We start from the raw sequence: 26871 nt of genomic DNA, 5'->3' as shown, positions 1-26871 counted from the left end.
TCAACCCAATTAACCACCTTTAAGAAGGTCCTTCCCCAGCTCAGGCTCTACATTTCTTTTCTATGCGATGTCTTCTGCAACAGCCCTGGCCCCCTGCCCTGTCCCCTCACTGTGCCCTCCTGCCACCCACACCGTGCTCCCTGTTGTTAAGTACTGTCAGAGAAACACCCCGAGCTTGGAGCCAAAGACCCGCCCGGCCCGTGTGCCGTGCACCCAGGCCTCCTCATAATACGATCTTCGTGAGGGTCCTTTGTCTCATTCTTTGTGGGCAGTAGAGGTCTCTGAATCCCGAAGGACAGTCTCCCCAGCCCAGGCTGCCTTGTGTGATGGTGGCCGGGCCTGGGTGAGAACAGCAAGGATGCCCCCACCTCTCCCCTGTCCTGGCCTGCCCCCTGCAGTCATTTTCCCAAAGATGGAAAACAGGAGCCTCTGTGTCAGGCTTGGGTGAGGGGCCTTGAAGGGGACTCTCCCAGGAAACCTGGCGCCTGCAGGAAGAGGCAGAGAAATTACCCATAAGCCTCCTGTCACAGGAAGTCCCTTTCTCTCGCGGTTTGTGCAGCTCCAGGCAGGGCAGCCTCCAGGGTTCTCCTGGGACATGGCCCTCCCTCTTCACTGGTGTTGAGGGGTGGTGGTGCCTGTGGTCCTGACCGTCTCCACGGTCTCCTCCCTTCCAGGATGTGGAGGTCAGCCCCAAGGTGGAAGCAGTGGTGTCGCTCCTGAGCACCCCCAGGTTGAGCCTGAAGCTGGTACGACCCAAAGCCCTGCTGGACAACTGCTTCCGGGTCATGGAACTGCTCTACTGCTCTTGCTGTAAGGAGCTCTGAGTGGAGGGGGTTGGGGGCAGGACGCCGGGTTCCAAGCCCAGGTCGTGGAGCAGAGCCAGGACCCTCCCGAGCACGCCTTCCACTCCCCAGGGCTGTAGGTCATTTCTGAAAGCCAGGATGGGCCCTGGGGCCAAGAACAATGAGGCTTGGTCTGGAGACGAGGTAGGTGTTGACCACTCCTGTGGTCTTTTTTTTTTTTTTTCCCCCTGCCTCCTGCAGGTAAACAAAGTTCCGTCCTAAATTGGCAGGACTGTGAGGTGCCGAGCCCTCAGCCCCACAGCCCGGAGCCCTCATCGCAGTGTGTAGCTGCCCCGCTGTACCCTCTGCCCCAGCAGCCCCCCATCTCCCTGCCCCGCTCCCCAGGACCCAAGACTGGACCCCCGGCTCAGTGAGGCAGCTGAGGGCACAGGGCAGAGGCCTCGTGCCCCACCTGGCCTTTGTGGTGACCTGTGTGGGACAGCTGGAGGTGCTCCCGCAGGAGTTTGGTGGAGTCTGAGACTTGTCTGGGGGGGGGGGGACCCCCAAGACAGTGTTTTTCCCTTGAGGGAGATTCTGTGCCTGAAAAGGGCTCAGCTTCCTGCATTCTGTACCTCACAGTCTCACCTGGAGCAGCCGGGGTCCAGAGCCCCCTGAAGGTGGACAGAGCTTGTCCCCTCCCTGTACCACCTGGGCTGCCTCGCTTGCCTGAAGGTGGTGCCCGGCGTGTCCTGAGGCCTGCAGAGGCTAGACCTGTTCCAGGCTGGGGGGTGGGCGGGCATGGGGAAGGGGCAGAGCCAGACACCACATCTTGCCACAGTGGATGCTCTTCCAGTCCCTCTTATATTTTCTATTAAACACTTGCTTGTTTTGTTTGGGTTTGGTTTAGTTTGCATCTGCAAAGGTGAACCCCAAGTGCAGGAGGCAGGAGAGAGGTAGGCTTGTGTGGTCCTGGGGCCTGGGTCTGGAGATTTGGATTTGGGATGGATGAAGCCTTAGCCTGGGGGCCTGGAAATGGTGTTTGAGGGAGGGAGTTTCTTCCAGACCTGCCTGAGTCTCCATGAGACCGGTGGGGCAGAGGGTGTCAGGCTGATCCTTCTCAGTGTCTCCTGGCCACCCTCGCTGGCTTCATTGGGCTGTCCCAAGACAGCCACCTGCAGAGACAGAGTGGAGGTATTCAAAAGCATAGGTCCTGATACAGGACCTGGCCACTCCTGCCCCTCAGCCGGGATCTGGGATGGGAAAGGGCAGGGTGCCAGCGCTGCGCAGGGGCAGGTGAACAGGGTGGAGGAAGCCAGGCGGAGGCAGGGGTGTTAATTACAGTACAACTTTATTAATACTGGAATCTTCACAGTGCATTTGTTACTTGTAGCAGTGACTATTTAAATCGGGGGGGGGGGGAGGGGGCAGGGAGGAGAGGATAATTTATCCAGAAACGGACAGAAAGAAAAGAAACAAAATGGTTCAGATGGGATGGGGGTGGGGTGGGGAGAGGTGGAGGGAAGAAAGGGTGAGTAGGAACCAGGAGGGGAGACTTGGGTGGGGAAATAAATTAAAAAAAGGAACAAGTTAACAACAGCACCAGAAAAGTTACTTCAGTCAAAAGACGCTTTTGAAAAGAATATTTCTCTGTACAAAATGAAAAAAAAAATGAACGTAAAGAAGTCCCCCAAACCGAAGTTTGTGATGTGGGATGGCTGGCTCGGATCCCAGGGGGGTGGGCCTAAGAGGTGGTCACTAAATGGGAGAGAGGTGGTCAGGGGGATGGGGGAGTTATGTACAGCCCTGGGGTGGCTTGGAGGAGAGGGGGCACGAGTCTGGGAGGGTGGCTGTGCTATGCCCACCCCCTCCTTGGGCCTCCCAAGCCACCCCCCACCCCACCACTCCTTACCCTGCTCACATCACACATCCTGCATCTCACTCCCTCAGCCCACTTGGGTACACCCCTCCCCGGGGCTTCCCAAACTGGCCACCTGCTCTCCCGGCCTCTTCGGGCCCTCCCTTGCCTGGACTCTCTCCAGGTGCCCACACTTGGGCTCTCGGGTTGGCCTGAGCATTCAGCGAGGCTGTTCTCAGACCTAGCGACTTACAGATACCATTCTCCATCTCCCCTTGGGGAGCCTGGGGGGCTCCATCCACTTGGGGGCATCCTTGGTTCCTCAGAGCTGCCTGGCTGCCTTGCTTGGACCCCAGTTCCCTGCAGAACTGCCAGGAGCTCCAGCCTGGCGCTGAGACTCAGACCCAACCCCATCCCACCCCAACCAGGAAAAGCCTGCTCTCCTGACCCTGGGAGGCCCCTGCCTTGTGGTCCCGCTGCCCTGTGAGCTTGGCTGCTCTCTCTGCTGCCCTGCGGGACAACAGGAAGCCCTCTGCTCGCCCCAGATGCACCTGCTTCTACCTGCTTAGAGCTGGCATGCCTCGGTACGTGGAGGGGAGGGCACCCCCACCCCGCACCTAGCGCGGACTGGACTCCAGGGTGGGGGGTACTGCACCGGGATGGCATCTCCTCTGGCAACAGAGAGTCAAAGCCAATCTCCCTGGACCGCCCCTGCTCCCATCTAAGCAGACGTACTAGAGGCCCCACCCTGGCCCTCTCCAACCTTATTTTGGCTTTGCTCCAGAATCTGGAGAAAAAAAAACAGCTGCCCCCTGGCTTTGGGGAAGCCAATTAGGCCCTCCTTCTCCTGCCGTGGGCCCGCCAGGCCACTGCGAGGACCCCTGTCCCTCAGGCACTCTCGGACACCCTGTACCGTCCACCCTGTCCCCACACACAGTCCTTGTCCAGTCAGCTCTATTTTATTATATTCATAAAATAACCCCCCACACCCTGTGCAGTTCCAGCCCCTACCCCCACAGGTGGCCAAAACCATGACCAAAGTGCCACGAGAGTTAAAGTCTCAACATGCCCAGATGAGGACCATACATCTGACCCTCAGGCCTCTGGACTTCTTCCCTGCTGCCCTGCCCCTCAACCCTGGCTGTACCTCCCAGAGGAGGGCAAGCCAGGATGGGATCCACCTCGGGGTCCACAGCCTCTTCTGTGTGGGTTCCCAAGACTCAACTTGGGGCCTGTGGCCCTTGGGCCTCCTTCCTCCACAGGAGGCTGGGCCTCCCAACTTCAGTCTGCCCCCCAACTGCCACTCTGTGGAGCTTTTCAGTCAAATCTGACACCTTAGCCGATTGGGTGCCTGGCCCCTCCACAGACAGCCCACCTCCCTGATTGAGAGGAGCTTGGGACAGGTGCAGAGAAGGAAGGAGAGGGGCCTGGTGGAGGGCTGTGGGGGCCAGCATTCAGGAGAAGCCCCAGGCACCGCCAACCGAGGGGAGAAGTGGGGTCAGGTCAGCTAAGCTGTGGCACTGCGGGCCCAGGCCAGATGTGGAAAAGGCAGGGCCTGTGGAAGAGGAAGAGGAGGGGCAGAGCAGGTGAGAAACGTATAAAACAGGCTCCACATCCAGTTCAAGGCCTGCAGGCTCGGAGTTGGCGAGCTCTGTTAAAGAAGTCACTTCCTGTTTAAATGTGGAAATCCAAGGTGAGTGTCTCTTTCCATCAAGTGGCTTTTCCTCACGTGACTTAAACGAAAAACCAAAAGCTTGCCTGGCTCCGCTCTTCCCTTGTTGTTGCCTTCGCTCTGAGTGGCCACTGTTCACCAGCAAGGCCACCTGCCTCTCGCGGGGCCAGAGGGCGGGAGGGCAGTGCCATCACAAGATGCGGGGCGCCGACCTGTCGTTGGTGACGGTCCTGCGGAGACGAACCCCGCGCCGGATGGCCACCAGCATGTCTTCGGCCGGGGGGTCGCCGGAGGCTGCCGGGGGTGGACTGGGCGTCTCCTCTGCGGGGGTGGCGGTCAGGGCTGTAGGGAAGGGGAACTGGCCCTCGCCCAGCGCGTGGGCGCCCGCCACCAGCTCCCCGAGCTTCTCCACCAGGCTGTGCCGGTTGGCGGCCAGCTGCTGCTGCTCGTCGTCGTCCGCCAGCCCGGGGTAGCTGGGTGCCTCTGGGGCAGGGCTGGCCCAGGCCGTGTTGGGCAGGCTCAGCCTCTTCGGTGAGGCCTTGGCCAGGTCTGGTGCCAGGGGCGAGGCGGCTTCGTCGCTGTAGAAGACGCACTCCTCGCTGCCCGCGCGTGTGGGCCCTGCATAGCCAGGGGAGTCGGGCACTGTGGGCGTCTTCACGGGGACGATGGGCGGCCGGATGGGGATGGGGCCAGCGCTGGAGAGCGCGCGGCGCACGGCGGGCTTGGTCGAGGGCGTGCGGCGGATGGTGGCCACGCCGGGGGGAGCGCCCGAGGCGCTGGGCAGCCCCGCGGTGGAGGCCGGGCGCTTGGTCTGGATCAGGCGGCGGTAATTCTGGGCGATGTTGCTGTTGCGGGGGATGGTGGAGGACTTGTCGAACTCGGCCGGGCCCTCGCCATCTGCGTCCCCATTCACCGAGTAGCAGTCGTAGTCGGAGCCTGGGGGCACGGGATGCCGTGGGCTGGGGCCTGGGGCATGTGAAGGCCCGGTGCCCCAGCCCCAGCCCCAGGGCCTACCTTGGGAGGGGATGGTGTCCTCGGAGCAGGATGGCGTGGTGGTCTGCGTGCTGTAGCCACTGGAGTACTGCAGAGAGTCCCGGCTGCTCTTCTGGTGCTCCAGGCTCAGGCCGCGGGTCAGCACCATGGCCAGGTCACTGGCCGCCGGGGACACCTCTTCACCATGCTGGGGGTGGTAAGACTGCAGGCTGAGGCCTGGCTCCCCGCTGCCCCCCTCGGCTCGGACTCCAGGTAGCTCCCACCAGGTGGATGGAGCTGGCCCCGAGACCACCTGCCGGGTCTCCTGGCACTGACCTGGGAGTGAACGGGGGCACTGGCTGGGCTGCCAGGGGAGCTGATGCCTACCTTGGCTGCGATGGTGGCAGGGGACATGCGTGGTCTTGGTGCCTCCTCTCCGCTGGGGCCCAGGGTGCCCCCGCTGGCCAGGCCTGGCTCTGTGTCCCGGGGGTGTTCCAGTCGGTCCTTCCTCCTCTGCAGGCTGGTGCCTGAGGGCTGCTCATGGGGACCTGCTTTGGCCCAGTCCTGCAGGGCATGGCAGATGGGTCAGGGGACCCTTGGCCCTGCCGTCCACGGCTGAGGGTCCTCTCACTACAGTTGAGATACAGGGTTTTCAGGCCCGTGTGGGGCCTCAGGCTCAAGATCACCGTCAAGGGCAGAGCATGGAGGGTGCCATGACCCCTGGTTCCTGCCAGTCCCAGGGGTAGGATGGCATGACTCAGGAAGGAAAGATGTGAGGTGTTGGGAGTGGCTGCAGGTGTGCCCAGGCGGCTTTTCCTGCAGGGAGCAGGCACTCTGCTCCCCACTCTGGTAGGCCCCGGACCCTCCCTGAGTCCCACTGCAGGCGGGGAACACTGACCGAGGTGGGGGAGCTGCACTCGCTAACAGACTGGCAGGTTTCCGAGGCCTCCGAGGACGCAGAGCTGGAGGACTTCTGCCATGCAGAGGAGAGCAGGTGGGCGGACGGGGCAGGGAGGCAAGGAGAGAAGATACCTGGTCACAGCACCGGCATGCAGCAGGACATTTGAGTTCAGCACCACACCCCGCTGCCCCTGCGAGCGTCTGCAGGCCGAGCGCACACTGTGGGCACTGACCAACCCCGTGGCCCAACCCAAGAACCATAGGTTTTGAGAATGAACGACAGGACTTGCGGCTGCTGATGGCCTGGATGTGGTGGGCAAGGGAAGGAGGGACGCTAGGAAGGACAGCAGGATTGATGGTGTCCCTGTTGTCTCAGAAGGGCAGGCGTGGGGGAAGTAGGGAGTCTAGAGTTCCATCCTGCACATGCAGAGCTGAGCTGCCTGTTAGGTATCTACGGACAGATACAATGTCGGCAACTGCATTTACAAGTCTGGAGTTTAGGGAGAAGTCAAGGTTGTAGTCACAAATCCAACAGCCTTGAGACAGAGGAAGGTCACCTTGGCAGTGAGGACAGTTAGAGAAAAGGTTCAAGGACCTCAGGCGCACCCACATTTAGTGGCTGGCAAGAAGAGGAGGGTCTGGTGAAGGAGAGTAACAAGGAACTGCCAGAGAGGTGGTTAGAAAACCATAAGCAGACGATGTCACAGAACTCAGAAGGACCTGCCCGTGAGAAGAAGGATGGTCAGCAGTGCTGAAGCTGCTGGGGGTCCATCAGAGGGCACAGAGGCATCGTGGACACCTCAAGGACTATTTCATAGACTGGGGGCGGGGGTGCAAGTCCACTTTTGAGCGGATCGAGTGTACAGGGGAGACTCCTGCTTTGGCCGGTTGTGGGGAGTAGGTGCCATGGGAAACCCCCAACTGCAAAGAATACAAAAGAATGAAGGGGCGCCTGGGAGGCTCAGTTAGTTAAGTGTCTGACTTCGGTTCAGGTCATGATCTTGTGGTTTGTGGGTTTGAGCCCCGTGTCAGGCTCTGTGCTAATAGTGCAGAGCCTGCTTGGGATTCTCTCTCCCTCTCTCAAAACAAAACAAAACAAAACAAAACAAAAAGAATGAAGATAAAAGCAGCCAGGGTGGGCACAGGACCACGAGGGCTCCTGGGGGCACATGTGGAGTGCAGCACAGTGGTTGGGAGACTGGACAAGGGGCTAGGTGGAGAGCTCACCCTGTGATGGGGTCCATTATTACAGCACCTCTGCCCTGTCAAATTCTCCAAATCATCCTTAATTTAGATACTGGGATATTTCAGTTTGTGATGAACCAAGATCACCAAAACAAAAGGAAACAAAGCATCACAGGTGAGGATTCAGATGAAGCAAGCAACAAATTTGGATGTTTATCAATGTAATTGTTAAAGCAAAAACCAATGGAAAAAGCGCTTGGAACAGTCAGTGGAAAAATTTAGGGCTAGTTCATGAACAAACAAACAGGGCTAGACGAGAGCTTCCTTATCTGATAAAAGGGATCTTCAAAAATATCAATACCTTTCCCTCTGAGTATGGGAAAAAGATAAGGATGCCCAGCATCAGGATGCCTGGGTGGCTAAGTCGGTTAAGCATCCGACTCTTGATTTTAGGTCAGGTCACTATCTCAGTTTCGTGAGAAACTGTGATGGTGCAGAGACTGCTTGAGGTTCTCTCCCTCCCTCTCTCTTTGCCCCTCCCCTACTCGCAATACATCTCTCTCAAAATAAACAAACTTAAAAAAAAAAAAAAAAAAGATGGCTACCATCACCATTTCTGTTCAACATTGGAAGTCCTAGCAGGCAGTAAGGCAAGAAAAAGCAGTAAAAAGCAAAAGGATTGGAAAGGAAGAAAACAGTGGTCATTATTTATAAAAGACATGATTGTTGTATAGGTAGAATATTCAAAAGAATCTATAATTATCAGACCTAAGTGATTTTAATATAACTTAATAAGATCAATTTACCAAAAAAAAAAAAAATCAAGTTTCTAAATATCAGCAGCCAACAAAAAAAATCCGACAAAGTCAATATAATTTAAAATAGCATCAATAAACATCAACTACCCAAGAAAAAAAATCCAGTGAAAGACGTGCAAGATCTTTACATGCAAACTGCAAAACCTTACTGAGAAAAGGAAAAGCCAAAATAAATGGACATATTTATGCAATCCCAGCCAAAACCCCAGGAGGTGTTGTTACTGTTTTTCTGATGGAAACTGACAAGCTGGTATTAAGGAATATAAGGAATTACAAAGGCCAAGGTGATACTGAAGAATAACAAAGCTGGAAGACTTCTGTTACCAGATATCAAAAATGTTTATAAAGTTACAATAATGAAGACTAGTATGGTATTGTAAAAGAGCACAATTCAACCAGCAGAACAGAACATAAACTTCCTTGGGTGCCTGGGTGACTCAGTTGGTTAAGTGTCCAACTTTGGCTCAGGTCATGATCTCACAGTTTGTGAGTTCGAACCCCACATCAGGCTCGCTGCTGTCAGCAAAGAGCCAGCTTCCGATCCTGTGTCCCTCCCCTCCCCACTTTCAAAAATAAACAAACATTAAAAAAAATAAAAAGAACACAGACTTCCAAAACAGCTACAGGTATACAGGTAACACTGCAGTGCAGGGGGGAAAAGGTGGCCTTTTCAATAAATTGCTAATTAGATATCTGTATGGAAAAAAGGACCCCCATCTCATACACCCCCCTGCCCCCCCCATCAATTCCTGATGAGCTGCAGATCTAAATGAAAAAGGTAAAAGAAAAAGGCTTTCAGAAGAAAATGTCTTTGTGACCTTAGAGTACACAAACATATCTCAAGATACAAAAAGCATTGGAAATTTTAAAAAATGAATACACTGGACATCCATTAAAATTAACAGTTTTACAAAGATGTTAAAGATCTGTTTGCTGAAAACCATAGAAAGCTTATGAAGGAAATTGAAGAAGACACAAAGAAATGGAAAAACATTCCATGCTCATGGATTGGAAGAATAAATATTGTTAAAATGTCAATACTACCCAAAGCAATCTACACATTCAATGCAACCCCAATCAAAATTGCACCAGCATTCTTCTTAAAGCTAGAACAAGCAATCCTAAAATTTGTATGGAACCACAAAAGGCCCCGAATAGCCAAAATAATATTGAAGAAAATCAAAGCATCACAATCCCAGACTTTAGCCTCTACTACAAAGTTGTAATCATCAAGACAGTATGGTATTGGCACAAAAACGGACACACAGACCAATGGAACAGAATAGAGAACCCAGAATTGGACCCACAAATATATGGCCAACTAATCTTTGACAAAGCAGGAAAGAGTATCCAATGGAAAAAAGACAGTCTCTTTACCAAATGGTGCTGGGAGAACTGGACACCCACATGCAGAAGGAAGAAACCAGACCACGTTCTTACACCATACACACAAAAAAACTCAAAATGGATGAAAGACCTGAATGTGAGACACGAAAACCATCAAAACCCTAAAGGAGAAAGGAGGAAACAAACCCTTTGACCTCTGCTGCAGCAATTTCTTACTTGACACATCTCCAAAGGCAAGGGAATTAAAAGCAAAAATGAAGTATTGGGACCTCATCAAGATGAAAAGCTTCTGTACTGCAAAGGAAATAATCAACAAAACTAAAAGGCAACCAACGGAATGGGAAAAGATATTTGCAAATGACATATCGGATAAATGGTTAGTATCCAAAATCTATAAAGAAGTTACCAAATTCCACACCTGAAGAACAATCCAGTGAAGAAATGGACAGAAGGCATGAACAGACACTTTTCTAAAGAAGGCATCCAGATGGCCAACAGACACATGAAACAATGCTCAACGTCACTCCTTATCAGGGAAATACAAATCAAAGCCACACTGAGATACCACCTCACGCCAGTCAGAGTGGCTAAAATGAACAAATCAGGATAACTATGGATGCTGGCAAGGATGTGGAGAAAGGGGAACCCTTTTGCACTGTTGGTAGGAATGCAAACGGGTGTAGATGCTCTGGAAAACAGTGTGGAGGTTCCTCAAAAAATTAAAAATAGATCTACCCCGTGGCCCAGCAATAGCACTGCTAGGAATTTACCCAAGGGATACAGGAGTGCTGATGCATAGAGGCACATGTACCCCAATGTTTATAGCAGCACTTTCAACAATAGCCAAATGAAAAGAGCCTAAATGTCCATCAACTGATGAATGGATAAAGATGTGCTTTATATATACAATGGAATACTACTTGGCAATGAGAAAGCATGAAATCTGGCCATTTGCAGCAACGTGGATGGAACTGGAGCATATTATGCTAAGTGAAATAAGTCAGAGAAAAAACACATACCGTATGCTTTCACTCATATGTGGATCTGGAGAAACTTAACAGAAGACCATGAGGGAGGGGAAGGGGGAAAAAAAGTTGTAGAGAGGGAGGGAGGCAAACCATAAGAAACTTTTTTTTTTTTTTTTTCATAAGAAACTCTTAAATACAGGGAACAAACTGAGAGTTGATGGGCGCTGGGGGACAGCGGAAAGTGGGTGATGGACACTGAGGAGGACACTTAGTGGGATGAGCACTGGGTGTTGTATGGAAACCAATTTGACAATAAATTATATTAAAAAAGATAAAATTAAGAATTTTAGGTCATTAAAAGACCCAATTAAGAGTAAAGGCTCAGAGAAAACCCCAGATGAAGGAGTGGTGTTGTATCCATAATACATAAGGAGTTCTAGGATCAATAAGAAAAAAAAAAAAAAAAACTTAGTAGAAAAATGGGCAAAATCCTGAATAGGTCCTTCATAAAAGAGGACAGCCAAGTGGCCTTCAGAAGTAGGAAATGGTGTTCAATCTCATTCCTCATTAGGGAAGGACAAATTTCAAACACAGGCGCTACCACTATACACCCCCCAGAAGGGCTTAAATGAAAAAGATGCAAAATACCAAGGGCTGGTGAGGATGAAGAACAGCAATAAACCATTGCTATGGTATTCTTGCCAGAAATGTATGACCTCCATCTAATTATGTGAAGACACAGGACACACCCAAACTGAGAGATGTTCTATAAAATACCTGACTGGTATTCTTCAAGAGCATCAAAGACATGAAAGAAGAAGGGCTGTAGAGGTGCTACAGACTGGAGAAGCCCCAAAAGATACAACAATTAGATGCGACACAGGGTCCTGGGCTGGATCCTGGACTCCTGGACCAGAAAAGGGATCTGAGTGAGAAAACGGGCAACATTTGGAAAAAGACCATAGGTTAGTTAATAGTATTGTGCCAGTGTTCGTTCCTGGTTTGGTAGCTACATAACAGGTTAACATTAGGGGGGCTTGGGAGGAGCAGGTGGGAACTCTGTACTCTTTTTGCAACTTTTCTACAAGACTGAAATTATTTCAAAATAACAGTTTAGAAAAAAAGCCTTAATGGAAAGGTTAAAAAGCTGTAACCTAGAGTTGAAAAGTAAATTGGAAGACAGACCTGACTAAATGATCCAGAACATCATACCGAGAGGTGGGGAGAAGGAAAATGTGATAACTGAGAGAACCATACACAAAAGGATAAATGAGAAGGTCCAGCAACACACTGAATTGGAATCTCAGAAGGAGAGAACAGAGCCAAAGTAGGAATAGAGAAATCATGGCTGAAAATTTCCAGAACACGTGAAAGACATGAATATGAAGATACAGGAATACAAACCCATCAAATGAGACTAAATAAAAACAAATCTGCAACTAAGCACAAACTGAAGAGCAAAGATGTTACAAGCGACCAGGGACGCAAAGGCCCAACAATCTGACTGATGGCAGACCTCTCAATCGACAATGGAAGCCAGGACACAGTGGAAAAATACCTTCCAAGTGGTGGAGAGAGAATAACTGTCACATCAGAATTGTGTCCCTGGCAACACTTTCAAGACAGACGACAAAAGGAAGCATGTTTACAGATTTAAAAAAAACCCCGAGAATTTACCACTACAGATCTCTTCTAAAAGAACTTCTAAAGGATGTGCTGTATACTTCAGAAAGAAGAAGAGTTAAGGTATAAGAACAAATTATGAACAAAGAAATGTGTAAACATATGGGTAAATCTAGACAAATACTGTATGCACAAAATAATAGTAAAGTTAAGAAAATAAATGTCATGTGGTGCCTGGCTGGCCTAGTTGGAGCGTGAGACTCTTGATCTCAGGGTTTTAAGTTTGAGCCCCACAATGGGTGTACAGATTACTTAAAAATAAAATCTTTAAAAAGGAAAAAGAAGGAGGAGGAGGTAGAGGAGGAGGGGGAGGAGGAGGAGAAGAAAAATGTCATCTGTGTTATAAAAAAGTAGAGAATAATATATATTAGCTTATAAGTTGGGAGAACCCACTGGTGACTGAAGTTAAAATATTTATTGAAGTCTTTGGATTATTCAGGAGTTGGGCCTAAGAATGCATGGTAAAATTTCAAGATATCCTATAAAAGAAATACAATATAACTTACAGTTTAGTAGAGGGAAACAAATGAGAGAAGGAAAAAAAAGTAAAGGACAAGGGAAGAGACATAAGAGGCACAGAAAGAGTAGAATGTATAAAAAGACAGGAGTCCAAATATGTCAATAATCACAATAAAGAGAAGTAGACTAAAAATGCCAAATCAAAAGATAGAGATTGTCAGACTGGATAAAAGAGAATCTAGGCATCTGTTGTTTATAAGAGACTCATCTAAAACATAAGGATATAGTGAGTTTAAAAGTAAAGAGATGGGAGGGGTGCCTCGGTGGCTCAGTTGGTTAAGCCTCCAACTCTTTTTTTTTTTTAATTTCTTTTAACATGTATTCATTTTTGAGAAACAAAGAAAGACAGAGCATGAGTTGGGGAGGGGCAGAGAGAGAGGGAGACACAGAATCGGAAACGAGCTGCAGGCTCTGAGCTGTCAGCACAGAGCCCGACTTGGGGCTCGAACCCATCAACTGTGAGATCGTGACCTGACCCGAAGTCGGACGCTCAACCAACTGAGTCACCCAGGTGCCCCAAGCCTCCAACTCTTGATTTCAACTTGGGTCCTGATCTCACAGTTCCTGGGATCCAGCCCCACACGGGGCTCTGCACTGACAGCATGGAGCCTACTTGGGATTCTCTCTCTCCGTCTCTCTCTCTCTGCCCCTCCCCTGCTCTCTTTCTCTCTCTCTTGCGAAATAAACAAACATTAAAAAAATAAAACAGATGGGAAATGGTAATATAAATCTTGAACAGGATAAAGCTGAGATAGCTATAGTAATATCAGATGAAACAGGCTTTTAGAAAGCATTGTAAGGAACAGAGGACCGTCATGTTAGAAGATTGAATTCACTATGAAGACTTAATATCTTAAACTTGTCTGCACCTAATAAAACAGTCTCAAAATATGTATAGCAAACATGGATGGAACTATATGGGAGAAATTAACAAATCTAAAATTTTTCAGTTATAAATAGGTGAAGCTGATAGGAGTGAATGAGAAATAGGTAGAATTGGTCAGTGCAGACAACTCTTAAATTTCCTTGTGAAGGAAGCTAGGTGACTGGAGGATAACATGGAAGGAAGGGAGGGCTTTTAAGATGCGTGATACCAAGAGTGCCTGGGTGGTTCAGTCGGTTAAACGTCTGACTTCATTCAGCTCAGGTCATGATCTTGGGGTTCACGAGTTCGAACCCTCCATCGGGCTCTGTGCTGACAGCTCAGAGCCTACAGCCTGCTTTGGATTCTGTGCCTCCCTCTCTCTCTGCCCTTCCCCGCTTGTACTCTGCCTCTCTCTCAAAAATAAATAAAACATTAAAAAAATTTAAAATGCGTGATACTGGAGTTCTTTTGTGTACTGACGGGAATGAGCCCGCAGGGGAGAGAGACTGGAAGTATAATAGGGACATCTTTGAGCAAAAAACCCAGCAAAACATAAAATGCTCAGTCCAAATGGAGGCACTAGCCTTGATGGGGGAGGAATAGGAGACTGTATCCAAATGCAGTCACTCCTGATACCCTGAGGATAGCCCTCTGGGCAGGTGGCCTGACCTCCCTCTGTTTTCTACTGTGGCCCCTGTGTTTGCCCATATCACTGAGGCTGTAAGGATCTGAGCCTTCATCTGAGGAGATTCGTGGACCAATCTCTGGGTTCAGAGTGAGTTGGCCCAAGTGTGCAGAAGCAGGAGGATGTCCTGGGGCTCCTGGGGATGCCTCCTAGGACCAGCCACCTTGTCACAATAAGCCTAATGCAGGGGGGAGGGTCACAAGTGATCAGAGCTGCTAAGCTGCCCCCTTGGGGTCCCGTGGCTGGAAGAAGGCGGTAGGTAAGGAATCAGGAAATGAGGAGGTAGTGGGGCCACAAAGCCCCTTGCTGACATGGCTGTGGCAGATGCTGACTGCTCTAAGACCTTCCCCACCTCTCCTTAGCCAGGTTGGTCCCCAGTGAGGTGGTCCTGGGGACCTCCCGGCCAGTCTCAAGAGCTGTAGGCCCTGCAGACACCCTCTCACCTGGCTGGTGATGTCTGAAGGCATGGGTGAGGGGGGCTTGGAGTAGGTGGCATCCTGGGAGACGAAGCCAGAGTCGTGGGAGGAGACGCTGGAGAGTCGGGCGGTGGTGGCGGCTGGCTGTGCCAGGCTGCGGTAGCGACAGGTGGAACTGGGTGAGTATGTTTGGGCACCCCCAGGCCATGGGGCTCCGCCACCCTTGGCACTGCTACTGCTGTTGGGGGCGCTGGGGGAGTGAGGGAAGGGTACAGCAGCCAGACGGGGAGACAAAGGTGTGTGTGGAGGGGAGGGTGACAGACGAGGGTGGAGGAGAGAGGTGAGGGGCAAAGGAAGGAAAAGACAATGTCAGACTACAACTCCTTAGACCCAGGTGCCACAGAAGAGCTGGATTCTGGGACAGGGCAGGGCCTGGGCAGGGGATGGCACACCAGAGCTGGCCCAGTGCCGGCCCCCAGAGCACCCCAATGCTCCAGGGCGTGCCCAGGGCCGAGCAGTCTCTTTGCCTCCTACTCTGCCTTTAAGAACAGCAGACTTTGGGTTGGTGATGGAGAAACTGAGTCACTAAACATCAACCTCGTCCCAGTTGGGCTGGAACCTGACACAAGTCTGATCATTTCCGGACTGCCTCGTCAAAGTCTGGTATTTGCCATCCAATCCTAACTGGATGTCTAGCATGTGGTGATGATCCGTGTGGATTCTGGACCCACCATTGTCCTCACTCCCTTTGCCCCCTGGAGGGTGTCCAGCCCTGTGCAGCTCATATCCCCTGTGCAACCATTTCACTCTCGGGTAATGTTCCTGGCAGTTGAAGGTTGCCTTCTCTCTGAGCCTGACCCTGAAGCTCCTCAGCTCGTACCCTTGGTCATGGGTGTCCTCTGCAATCAACCCTCCCTGCTGTGACGCCACCCACCTGGGGTCCAGCAAACCCAGACCCTCCTCCCTATACAGGAGCTGCCGATAGCTGTGCTTGGCTTACTTTTCATGCCCAGGTGCTCAGCCAGAGGTGGTTCTGGGGAAAGGGAGCCTGGCGCAGAGGGGCCTCCCCTCACCAATAACTCACTGTGTGCTCACTGCCCTCACACCTGTAGAACCTTGAATCTTAAATGCCTCCTCCAAATCCTGCCCTGGGGCCAGCCCTGGAGGCGTCCCTGATCCTGAGCCTGCATGGTGACTGAGCGAGACTTCAGGGGCCAGCACGGGCACAGGTTGCATCCAGGAAGCAGCCAGGTTAGAGTGTCCCTTACCTTGTGGCCTCAGCACACCTTGCCAGAAGACTCTGTGCCCCTCCCTGGTCTTAGGTTCTTACTACTATCCTCCCACCCCCACTGACTCTGCTGGGCCGGGCAGAGCCTAGTAGTGAAATTATGGGACTCTGTGCCTCAGTTTCCCCTTCTGTGAAACGGAGACAACACCACACCTGATACGGTGGTGTTAGGATTCAATGAAGAAAATGCATAAAGCATTTAGCATGGCAACCGGCACAGTTATTGCTCTGTAAACGAAACCGCTCTTGCCCCCTGCTTCCTGCTAGCACATGCCTGTACTGGCAGCAGTCTCGAGATACGGGTCCATTTGTCCTCTACGCTCACAAATTCCTTGGTGACGCAGTTGGGTGAATTCTGAGGCCCTGAAGCAATTCCTGATTTGCTGAGAGCTTACCCATTCCCTCTTGGGGTGTCCCTGCCCCTCTGTCCCCGTCAGTCCCGCACTGACCTGCACATGCTGGACTTGCGAGAGCCGGAGCCGCTGGGCGATGATGGGGGGGTCTGGTACGACCAGCTATAGTCAGAGCCCTTCAGGTCTTTGATCACCTGGACAGGGACATGGATGCAGGTCACTGGAGGCAGCTCAGCCTGTTTTCTGGAGGACCCTCGCAGGGCTGGTGGGGCCAGAGGCCCACCTCCCCCCCCCCCCCCCCCGTCCTCCCTATTGAGAGCCAAGCCCCAGCAGGAGACCCCCAGGGGAGTCTGAAAGCAGGACTGCCAGATGGCGGAGTGGGGGGGACATCAAGGGAGACTGCCCTCTCTGCTTCCCAGGGATGCTGTCCCCAGGCAGGGGGCATGGGAGAACCAGGTGTCCCCAGAACTCACTGGCAGAGGAGCCAAGAGAGTGACCATGAGGGACACCATGGGGTTTAAGTCCTGGCTCTGCCGTGCCCCTTGGGCAAGTTCCTGGAACCTCACTGAGCCTGTTTCCTCCTGTGAGGTGCCCCCAACGGTTCTTGTCTTGCAGCGCACTGGGGTGATTCAACGAGATGGCCGGGGAAAGTGCCGGGCACACAGCGCCCAGTGAGCAACACCACAGGCCTGTCAGATGGGACTAATCCTAGTGCAGGGGGAGCACTGTGGGGAGCTGAGCAGGGTGGCCCGCATGGGCAGGTGTGCCTGTTTGTGTGCCTGGGAAGGTACCGGGTCCTGGGTGTGGACGGAGGTAGGAGTCACCAGGTCTGGCCTGCTCAGGTGGAGCCTGTGGGCAGACACAGGGCCAGGCCCCACGGGACTTCCACCCGTCTGCTCTCAGACTGATGCCTCCACTGGGTCCTGGGCACACCATCCCTCGCCTGGACAGGTGCTCCCGGATGTCCCACCATGCACGTTGGGACCTGTCTGGTTCTCTGTCCCCTCTTTTCCTCTACTGTCTCCAACTAATGGCAGGCCATCCCCTCCCCTGCCCCCCAGTCCCATGGCTGGCCGAACCTGCTCACTGGCGGGGGGCAGCTTGTGGGGCTCCGCAGTCAGCACCACCAGGTCGTCAATGATGCCCTGCAGGTGGGTGATCTCTCCCAGCATGGTCAGCTCGCCATTCTGAGGAAGCAGCGGGTCAGACCCTCTGGCCCTGCCCCCGCCCCCCACCCTGGAGGAATGAGCCCCCTCTGGCCTCTCCTCTCTCATCCAGTGCTGCTTGGGTCTGAGGCAGCCCGGGCCTGGACACCCAGGGGTTGGTGTGACCGTACATCCAGACCAAATTAGTGCAACACGAGCTATGAGCTGTGTCTTTGGGCTACGAGCATGTGGCTCTGAGGGTACCCAGCCAGGCATCACTGAGAACTGGCTTTTCTCAGGGGTCAAGTGGTCAACCACAGGCATGGCCCAACCTGCTGGGGCCTCCGAGTCACCCCTAAGGACTCCCACCAATGGCTCCCACATCTTGCTTCTTGGGATTTCCTGAGATTCCTGGAAACTCTTCAGCTAGCCCCATTGTGGGGATGCTCAGACACCTCTCTGAGGGACCCACCACCACAGGCTGCAGGAAAGTGATGAAGGTACAGAAACGGCCGCGTTCCTCAATCAGAGCCCGGCGCACCGCCTGCTTCTCTGTCTCTTCCAGCAGCAGGTACATGTCGTTGACGTCCTGCAGGGCACTGTCCAGCTGGGGCTGCAGATCTCCTTTCCCTGGAGGGGTTGGGAGGAGAGGCCGCGCTGGGGACGCCGGCCCAGCTCGCTGTGTGCATGGCTCAGGCCCCGTGGTGCTGTCCCCGGCGTGGGGCTGGGCCCTGCCACGGGGGCCAGGGGACCAGGGAGCGCAGCCAGGACTCTAGGGCTTGTGCAGGGGTTGGTCCCAGAGCAGGCAGAGTGGACAGACGGACACAGCAAAGACACCAAAGCTGCAAAGCCACCCAGGACCTGGAGCGGGCAGAGCTCAGGTGAGCCCAGCGGAGGCCTCCACAGCTGAGACTTCCAACCCCTTGGTTGGACAGCCTCACTGCCCTTGGGCCGGCACCACCTCACCTCACCGGGAGAGGGTAGAAGCAGGACAAAGTAGAGCCCGGGGACTCAGCTGTCGGCCAGGCCACTGAAGGGTGTGTGGGGGTGGGGTGGGGTAGGGGTGGGGGGGTAAGGAGAGCTAGGAGCTGGGCCCCGGGGGAAGGGAAGGGGGTCATTTCAGTGTGCGCTCCCACTCAGCTCAGGGAGCGATGCACAAGGACAACAACGACAACACAAAGAAGCAGCGAGAAAGACAGAGAGAGGCAAGAGGATGATGTAGAGATGGTGAGTCAGGAACTGAGAAGGCAACAGGTGACCGGGCGGGCCTGGGGGAAGTGGGGCAGCCAGGGCCTGTGCCCCCCACCCCGCCCGGCCCAACCCCTCTTGGCCTGGCAGACTGACCCAACAGTGGCCTGGGACTCATCCCTGGCCAGCGGCCCCCAGGGCCCCAGGGGGACTATGCCCCAGGCCCCTCCCTCCATGGACCAACCGCTTTCCTCGCTCCTCCTTGGCCTGGAGAGACTCCTTCCAATGGCCCTGAGCTGGGGGAGACAGACAAATGGGACAAGGACGGGAGGAGCGGCTGGAGGGAGGGACATTTGACTTACCAAGTAGCTCTACAGGAAGGATGTGGGAGGAGGAGAGGAGGAGAGACAGAGAAAGAAAGAATGTGTGAAAGACAGCCGGATGGATAGAGCCGCTCCTGGGGCAGGGGTGTGGGGTGCCTGGGCCTATTGGGCCTCCTGCTGCCTCCCTGAGAGAGGAAGGCCTGGACCAGGTCTGGGGTGCAGGGAGGCTCCCTCAGTCCCACCCAGCAGGTTGGAGGATCCTGTGTCCAGGATAGGGCCCCTCCGGCCAGTATGACTCCCTGGGGTACCCCATAGCGTGTGGGGGTATACCAAGCGGGGCCCCGTGGGGCTATGCTTCCATGGGCAGCCGTGGGCTCTACCTTTGCGCGCTTTTTTCTGCAGCTTCAGCGTGTCTGAAGACTTCTTCTTGATCTCGTGCCGGGCTCGTTTGTATTCTGTGCAGGGGATGAGAAAGGAATGCTGTCATGTGGGGCTCCGCACGATGGGGACAGGAGGCCCCAGCCCCAGCCCCGGGCCCACCTTTCGCGTGGTCCTTGTCCAGCTGGTTGGCTGACTTCTTCCAGTCCTCGATGCGCTCCTGCAGCGGGTTGATGAGGCTCTCCAGCAGCGCGCTGTGGGTGGGGTGTGAGGGTCAGGGCCACCAGGGGACGGTCTCACTGCGTACCCACTCCCGCCCACCCGCGGCGCCCACTCACTTGGTGAATTGCCGCAGCTTGGTCTCGATGCTGCGGTGGCGCATGCACATGCGCGTGAGCGCTGAGCCAATGTCCCGTGTGGCCCCTGGCGAGGCAAGCGCGCAGCGTGGGAAGGGGCCCGCAGGGGCTTCTGCAGTCCCAGCCTCGGCCACGAGGTGGCGCGCCGGCCCACGAAGGCCGCGCTCGCAACCCCGCGCCCCGCCCCCAGCACCGCTCGGTCCGCGATGGAAGGATCGGTGAGGGTGGGGATTTGAGCGGTCCTCAGTCTTTGCCGCGACTCTCCTCTCTGCGGGACCAAGGCCCTGCCCTTCCCGGCGGTGCCCGCCTGCTGCAGCTGCGGGTGTTCTGGTGGTCAGGCCAGCGCTCGAGGCTGTGCGAAGGGCCAGCCCAAATCCCCTCCAGCCCTACCGGAATCCCCTCCAGGTGCCAGAGGCAGGCGTGAGAGTGCAAGGACCCGCGCGACCTTATTTCTCACCACCTGAAAGTGAGAACTACTTGAACTAGAAGGCAGAAGAGACGCCAAAGCCAACGGGGAGTGCTTGCCTGCCCCCGTGTGCTCTAAGACAGGCAGATGAGGGGGTGAGACGCCATAATCAGACTCACTGTTACAGAAGGCTGGACAACTGTGGTCGAGCTGGCGGCCCGTAGCAAGAACAGAAGCCCCCCTGCCCGCCCCCGTAACATCCCTGTCACCGTTCTCCCACTCTTGCTTGTATGCCGCTAGTGATAAGAGGCTCACTCTCTACACAACCAGCCCATTTCATTAGGGAATGGAATTTAAGGTCCCAACTCTGGGCTGGGTGTCCTCTCCCTCACTCATCCTCCACTCAGCATTTCCCAACCTGGGGCAAACCCAACCTCCAGCCACACCCCCTCCCCACCTCGGGTGTTGGTGGCCATGTCGGCCACTTTCTGAAAGGCATCCAAGAAGGCCACAGCAGCCAGCACAGTGGTCCTGGGGAGACAGAGAGTGGGATGTTCTGTGGGTGAGGTGTCCTCTCCTCTGCCTATCCCCTCCCCAGCTGGGGCACCCTCAGCAGCCTCACCTCAGCTGGGAATGCAGCTTGGTGGCCTTGGAGTTGAAGTCTTCCCAGATGGGATAGGAGCTCTGCCGGGGAGATGGGAGAGGAAATCAGACACCATGGATAGGCTCCCCACATGCCTCCATCCAGACTCTTGGCAGTTTCTGAGAGAGTGGCCCCCGCCCCATGGAGAGGGAGGCTGCTGGCCCCTCTGGGATGACAGAAGACTAAGGTCAGAGCCATGGGACATGAGGAAGGCCTGGCCCTGGGAACAGGTGTTTTTGGTCATTCCTCCCTCCCTGTCAGGAAGTCTGGCCTAATGTCTACAGCGGCCACCGTTTTGGCCCACATCCTCCCTCAGGGGAGACGGAAACAGAAATGGCAGGTCCTGTACCCTCTGGGCTCCCCTGGGTTCTGGCAGGGATTCTGGGCTAAGCAGCATGAGGGGCACTGTGTCCCTCTGGACACAGGTGACGTAGTCCACATGACACAAGGGCAGGGCTCAGGCATGCCAGGTCTCAATGGGGGCCCCCACCCTGTGCTCCGGAAGCTGCTACCGGCCAGGCCACCCATCCATCCCAGGCTAGCAGCAGTGATTCCCAGGTCCGGGGAGGCTGTGATTGCTGCAGGGCCCAGCCAGCCCGCCCGGGACAGCCAGGCCCCAGGCTGAATGGGGCCTTGTGTGGCCAACAGAGCCACCTTTCTCCACCCCCGGCTCCCCTCCCCTCCTGGGGACACAGTGTGGCCTTTATCCCAGCCTGGCCCAAAGCTCTGAGTTGGGAGGGGGTTTCCCAGTAGGGAGGCTGGACTCCTGGCGACCAAGTTGTCCAGTCTGATCAAGGGGCTTTTCTGGCTAATGGGCCTTCCCATGGCTGTCGGGTCCTGGAGAAACCTCAGCCGTGGCCTGATGGCCTTGTGGAGGTCCTGATGCTTGAAGGGGAGCCCAAGGCCAGCAAAGCACCAGCCCCCAAGGGCCTCTAACCCTCCCTTCCATGTAGGATGAGGTGCTGGGGAAATAAGGAAGGCAGAGACCCCAACCCTCAAGGCTTCAGAAGGAGGCTCTGCCAGACTGGAACCCAGGGGCAGGTTCGAGACAGCTTCTCTAGCTGAGGACAGCCTGCAGGGGTGGAAAGGAAACACGGCAGCTTCTGACAACCTTAGAAATTCCCTCCCTGCCCAGCCCAGCCCCGCCAGTGCCCAGGGAAAGCAAATATTTGAGAAGTTCACACAGGCTGGAGAGGAACGTGGGCGCAGTTCAGGGTAAAGGAGCCCGGTAGGTTGCCCCTGGAAATCCCGAGGAGCTGACCCTCCCCTTGGCACCCTCAGGAGTCTTCTGAAGGGTGGCAGCCTCACACCACCTCGGCACCCCAGCCCCGAAGCCTTGCTAAGACCTCCAGGGAGAGGAGACAATGCTGAGGGGACAGGGATCCAGAAACAGTCGTCCTGACCTCCAGGAAACCTTCTCAGCTCCTCAGCAGCCTTGGAGCACAAGGGACTGGGAGAAGCTGGGGACAGACAAGTTCCTACCCCATTCAAGTCCTTAGGCTGGGGCCTGTCACCCCAGCCTCTAGCCGGTCAGGCTCACTGCATCCCAGACCGTCACACCCGCAGCTCTCCCAGTGCAGCGGGGGCAAGACAGGACTTGGGGGAGGCCGGGCCCAGCTCCTCCTCAGCAGAGGGACCTGAGCACCTTGGTCTCTGAGGACTGAAGCAGCCAGTGTCCCTGGGGAGGGTCCTCAGTCTTCACCTGGGCCCCTGCCCTCACCTTGGCCGTGCCGTGGCTGTCGGGCTCTAAGACTCTGGGTCACTACCACTAGTGACAGTGACTGCCACTGCTCGTCAAGTGGCTGTGGTAGGCCGCGCACCCCCTGCGAAGCCCTTTTCATTGTGTGGTCGCGTCGGATCGGATATTTCACAGGGCAGTCCTGTGAAATAAATCCGACTGTGGCCCCCACTCTATCGTTCGGGAAGCTGAGACTCAGAAAGATGAACTGACTTGCTAAAGGCCACCAAGTGGGAGGGGCAAGATCCGATCCCACGTCTGACGAGTCACTCCACCGACTTCCAGGGGTACAGAGAGATGAACATCCGGGCAGCAAGGGTGGGAGGCGATGGGAACTGCAGGGACGGGAGAAACGCCCTTTCTGTCCCCAGTGCAGTGGGCTGTGCTGGAGGGGAGAGGTCACATGCTCACCACTGGAGGTGCTCAAGTGGACCGGACAAGACTGACGCAGAGGCCGCAGGACTCCCGGCCCTCGGAGACTCTGTCTCTGACCTGGTGGTGGTTTTAGTCCCGACACGGGCTGTCTGGGTGAGCGACCCATGCTGTGATCCCTGAGAGAGGGCTTTTTGGGTGACCCCGGGCTAGGGCCCCTCTCTGGGCCTCAGTTTCCTCACCTGTCAAATCAGGAGGGGAACCACACCTACATCACTGGGTCAGTGTGGAGACTTGAGGCAGGGAAAAGGAAACGCACAGCACAGCGCCCAGTATACAGTAAGCGCTCAGTTAATGCTGGCTAAAAAACAGGGGATGCATGACCCCTACCTCTCTGAGAGAAGCCCCTCCCACCCAGCGGGGCTGACGTCCAGGACACACTCCCCACTCTTAAGAGGACAGGCCTAGTTTATGGCCCCACTTTCTGGATGGGTCAGTGCTGAGTGGAGGCCACCTTCACTCGTGTGGAAGGTGTTTCACCCGCCCAGTCCTGCCATCTTGGGCAAGTCCCTGCCCCTCTCTGGGCTTTGGTGGGCGGCATGGCACCCAACAGGCATCAGAGTGGTTAAATGAGGCACAGAAGGCAGGGGAAGCTCCCGAGGGCCCCTCTCCAACCCTCAGCTGGTGCCCTCCTCCCGGCCCTCAGGCTCCAGGTGCAGCTTGAGGAGGCTTCACTCCCCGCTATACTGCCACCCCCAGCCAGAGCCTGTGCTTACAAGGGGCTGTCCTGGGGCTCGTGGACATGCTGTGGACAGGCCTCGGGGGCAAGCTCAATCTCCTCAAGTCAGCCGCCTTCCTCTATGGAAGCCCTGCTGCTTCTGTGGCTCAGATCACTGAGGGAAATGGCCAGAAATTGTAACCCCCCCCTCCTCCCGCCCCATGCAATCCAGGGGATGGACCTCCAGGTGGCCCAGTCCCCTGCTCTGTCCCTGGCCTGAACACATGTACGTGTCATAGGTGAGTATCAGTACTTGACATCACCCCAGGTGAAACCTTTCCCAGTTCGCCTCCACAAGTCAGAGAATCCTGCCTGCAATCTGCTATAGTCTGATCCCAAAGTCCCTTGCAAATTGCCTGGAAAGGGAGGGAGAGTCCTGCCCCTCTTCTCTGAGCAGAGAAGCTGCTGCTCTCTGCAGTGTTACGGGGAGGCTGCCAGCGGGAGGAGGGTGTGGGAAGGTCCCATTCTCTGCCAGCCCTGGGAGTAGCTGGGGGGAGGGTGGTCTGGGCTGCCTGGTCCCAGGAAGGGATCCCAGTGCCAGGCCTGTGACGTCCATAGCATATGAGGGCCTGCCGAGGGCAGTGAGGCCAGAACTTCTGAGGGCTGGCAGAGGGGCTCACAGGTAGAGTTGCAAAGGATGGAGGTCTCAGGGGAGCACCCTATGGTGGGGGGTGGGGGACGCCTATATGCTGCCAGCCCTGTAGTCCAAGGTGAGGATGGCCTCAGGACTCTTCTGAGGGCTGGGGCTGCTCCCCTGGCAGAACTGGGAGCCTCTGGTGGAAGGGCCCGCCTGGGCACTGTGGGGCTAGCTGCACCGGTGTGTGGTATGGCCTCCTGGGCCTGTGATGTCACCGTGGGATTCTATGTTGTGTACTTGGGAGTGTGCGATAGGCTTCAAAGGTGGGGGCTCTCAGGTGGGGGCTCTGAGGAGTTCACATGAAGGGCCCAGTGCTCTCCCTCACCCCACAATCCTGCCTCAGAGGAGAAGCGTACTAGCGTTGTTCCTCTACCTGACACCCCGCCCCCCCCTCCCCCCCCACCGCGGCCTCCCACCGCCATCCTGTCACTGGAGCTGGAACCCCTCTCTGCCTAGTCAGTCTGGGCCAGGCCTGCTAAACCCTGGCCTCTCTAGGCAAAGGATCTCTCTTGCTCCTCGGATCAACAGAGAGGGGTGAGGTCAGGGAGAGTCGGACAGTCTCCTTAATGACCTTGAGCCATTCCCAGGCCTCAGTTTCCCCACCTAGCGAGCTAACGGTGGGCCAAGAGTTGGTGGCTGGCTCCTGTCTGGTATTGGCCAATCAAAGGCTGGGGGGTGGGGACTGGTGCTGAAGGTCTGGGATGGTAGTAGGCTCCCCCTTGGGGTTGCTCCAGAAACCCGAACCTTCTTCCTTTCTCCCCCCCAAGGTGAGGACAGAGGCCTAGGGATGCAGAGACAGTCAGCTTGGAGACCTTGGAGTCCTGCAGCTTCCTAGGGCCTGTTGCAGGAGATCTGGGGGGTGGGAGTGGGGGTGTGGGGGTGTGGTGGCAGTCACAGGGTCGAGCGCGGAGACCGAGGCCGGCGGAGAAGGAGTTAATGGTTCTCCGCTTTATTATTTTTCCCTGCTTTGGCGGTGACAGCATTGTCTGGGCTCCAGGGCCGTTGGGGCGGGTGTGGGGGTGGGGGGGCTGGGGAGGGGGCGGAGGCCGGCGAGACCCCGGACCCATTAAATTTAAGGCCTTAGAGTCGACCCCGGAGCGAAAGCCCATTCATGATTTGGGGGTTGGGGGCGCAGAGAGCCCGCGTGTGCGCAGGCTCTGGTTGGGACCCCACGGGGGCGCTACGACCCGGGCGACCTCGGGTACAGACCGGGGGCGCCGCACGGGCACCCTGACACACAAACACCCACACCCCTTCAGACGGGCGCCCCAAGACCCAGGCGCACAGCAGACGCAGGCCGGACACGTTCAGACAAGGACACACACACATCGCGGCGCGATGCCCGAATGCCCGCCGTCACTCGTCCCCAGAGGGGACCCACATCCGCACCCGCGCGCCCGCAGGGCGGCCAGCTCCGCCGTACCCCGTTACCTTCATGTCGTTGACGATGGCCTGAAAGAGCCCGCCCAGGGCGCCGCACTCCTTCTCCGCCGTCTCCATGCTCGGGCCGGGCCGGGCGGCAGCGGCGACGGCGGGCGCGGACAGGGGAGCAGGGCGCCGGCAGCCAAGGGAGCCGGGCGCGGCGGGCGCTCGCTCCGAGGCCGGGCCGGGCCTCCGCCTCCGGGCGGCGCTCAGCGGCCGGCCGCGCGGCGCTCCGGGGTGGCGGGCCGCGGCGGGGCGGCGCGGGCCATGGCGCGGCGGGGCGGGCGGGCGGCGCGGGGGGCGCGGCGCGGGCAGCTGGCGGCGCGGCCTCGGCGCGGGGACTGGAGCGGCGGCGGTAATCCGAGCCGCCGCGGCTCGGGCGTCACGTGGGTGCGGCGGAGGGAGGACCGCGGCGGGGGGGGGGGGGGGTTGGGGGGGCGGCGGCGGGCGAGGGCTGTGGGAAAGGCCGGCCGGGCGCAGGCCCATTCAGCGCCGGAGCCCGGCTTTGAAACTCGAGCCCGGGCGCAGCCAGAGTGGCCGGGCGAGCGGGGCCGGCGGGCGCGGGCGCCACCACGGGCCGGGGGCGGCGCTGGGGCGGGGCCCGCCCGGCTGCCTGACGGGAGAGGACCGGCGGTTGGGTGCCTGCTTCCCGGGAAGGGGCTCGGCACCACCTTCCAGCCCGTGGCCTCGGGCCGGGGTCTTCCCGCGCTTTTGGCGGACGGGCGGAGGGCTGGGCTCCTCCGGGTGCATCCCGCGGGCGCGATACACGACACACAGCGGGGGCTGCACGGGCGTCAGCCCGCCCTGGGACATTTCGTCCCGGGCACTGGCGAGTTCGGACGCTCCTCCAAAAGCTCTTTGGCCGCTCTTTCAGGCGGTGCCGAAGCCGCTCGCACGAGGGTCTCCAGGCTGAGCTTTTAGGGTAGTCGTTACCTGGTCAGGCAACCTGCTTACTCGGCAGTGGGGGCGGGTGTTGGACCAGCTGAGCAGAGGTGGGCTGCCGTCCCCAGTCCCCGACGCCCGGGTACACGTGCGTGGGGACGCACGCGTGTTCACGTGGACGACGGGTCCAGTACGGCCTGTCGTCCTGGAGACTCCAGGCAGGGAAACCCACCCACGCCTCGCAAGGGGCTGGGGGCCCAGAGGGGAAAAGCTCGCAGAGCTCATTCTCCCAAAC

At 56.3% G+C, this 26871-nt stretch overlaps 2 protein-coding genes across 9 annotated transcripts in view; one reads left to right on the top strand and one right to left on the bottom strand.

Annotated features, from left to right (window-relative positions):
* IL34 (interleukin 34) overlaps positions 1-2474 on the top strand; it is a 77636-nt gene extending 75162 nt beyond the window's left edge. For all 3 annotated transcript variants that reach the window (XM_043599641.1, XM_043599640.1, XM_043599639.1), the window contains 2 exons: positions 675-810; positions 1044-2474. In XM_043599641.1, the coding sequence (XP_043455576.1) occupies positions 675-810; positions 1044-1216 (309 nt within the window). In that variant the 3' untranslated portion in view covers positions 1217-2474. The remainder of the gene's footprint in view (positions 1-674; positions 811-1043) is intronic.
* Positions 2112-25927, bottom strand: MTSS2 (MTSS I-BAR domain containing 2). 6 transcript variants are annotated; one of them, XM_043599637.1, is made up of 15 exons: positions 25704-25851; positions 20727-20788; positions 20562-20635; positions 19681-19765; positions 19505-19596; positions 19345-19419; positions 19004-19012; positions 17926-18083; positions 17388-17495; positions 16405-16502; positions 14695-14821; positions 6180-6254; positions 5669-5845; positions 5324-5489; positions 2112-5245 (listed from the first exon to the last, which is right to left on the bottom strand). In XM_043599637.1, the coding sequence occupies exons 1-15, from the start codon at positions 25770-25772 to the stop codon at positions 4500-4502; spliced, it is 2121 nt and encodes a 706-aa protein (XP_043455572.1). In that variant the 5' UTR covers positions 25773-25851; the 3' UTR covers positions 2112-4499. The 6 variants fall into 6 exon arrangements, with proteins under 6 accessions (XP_043455572.1, XP_043455568.1, XP_043455573.1 ...); XM_043599633.1 differs by having other exon boundaries at positions 14695-14917; positions 25704-25850; XM_043599638.1 differs by lacking the exon at positions 19004-19012 and having other exon boundaries at positions 25704-25926.
* Positions 25928-26871: the final 944 nt, after the last annotated feature.

This window comes from Prionailurus bengalensis, chromosome E2 (genome assembly GCF_016509475.1).
Source record: "Prionailurus bengalensis isolate Pbe53 chromosome E2, Fcat_Pben_1.1_paternal_pri, whole genome shotgun sequence".
NCBI classification, from domain to species: domain Eukaryota; kingdom Metazoa; phylum Chordata; class Mammalia; order Carnivora; family Felidae; genus Prionailurus; species Prionailurus bengalensis.
This window is presented reverse-complemented; position numbering and strand designations above follow the sequence as displayed.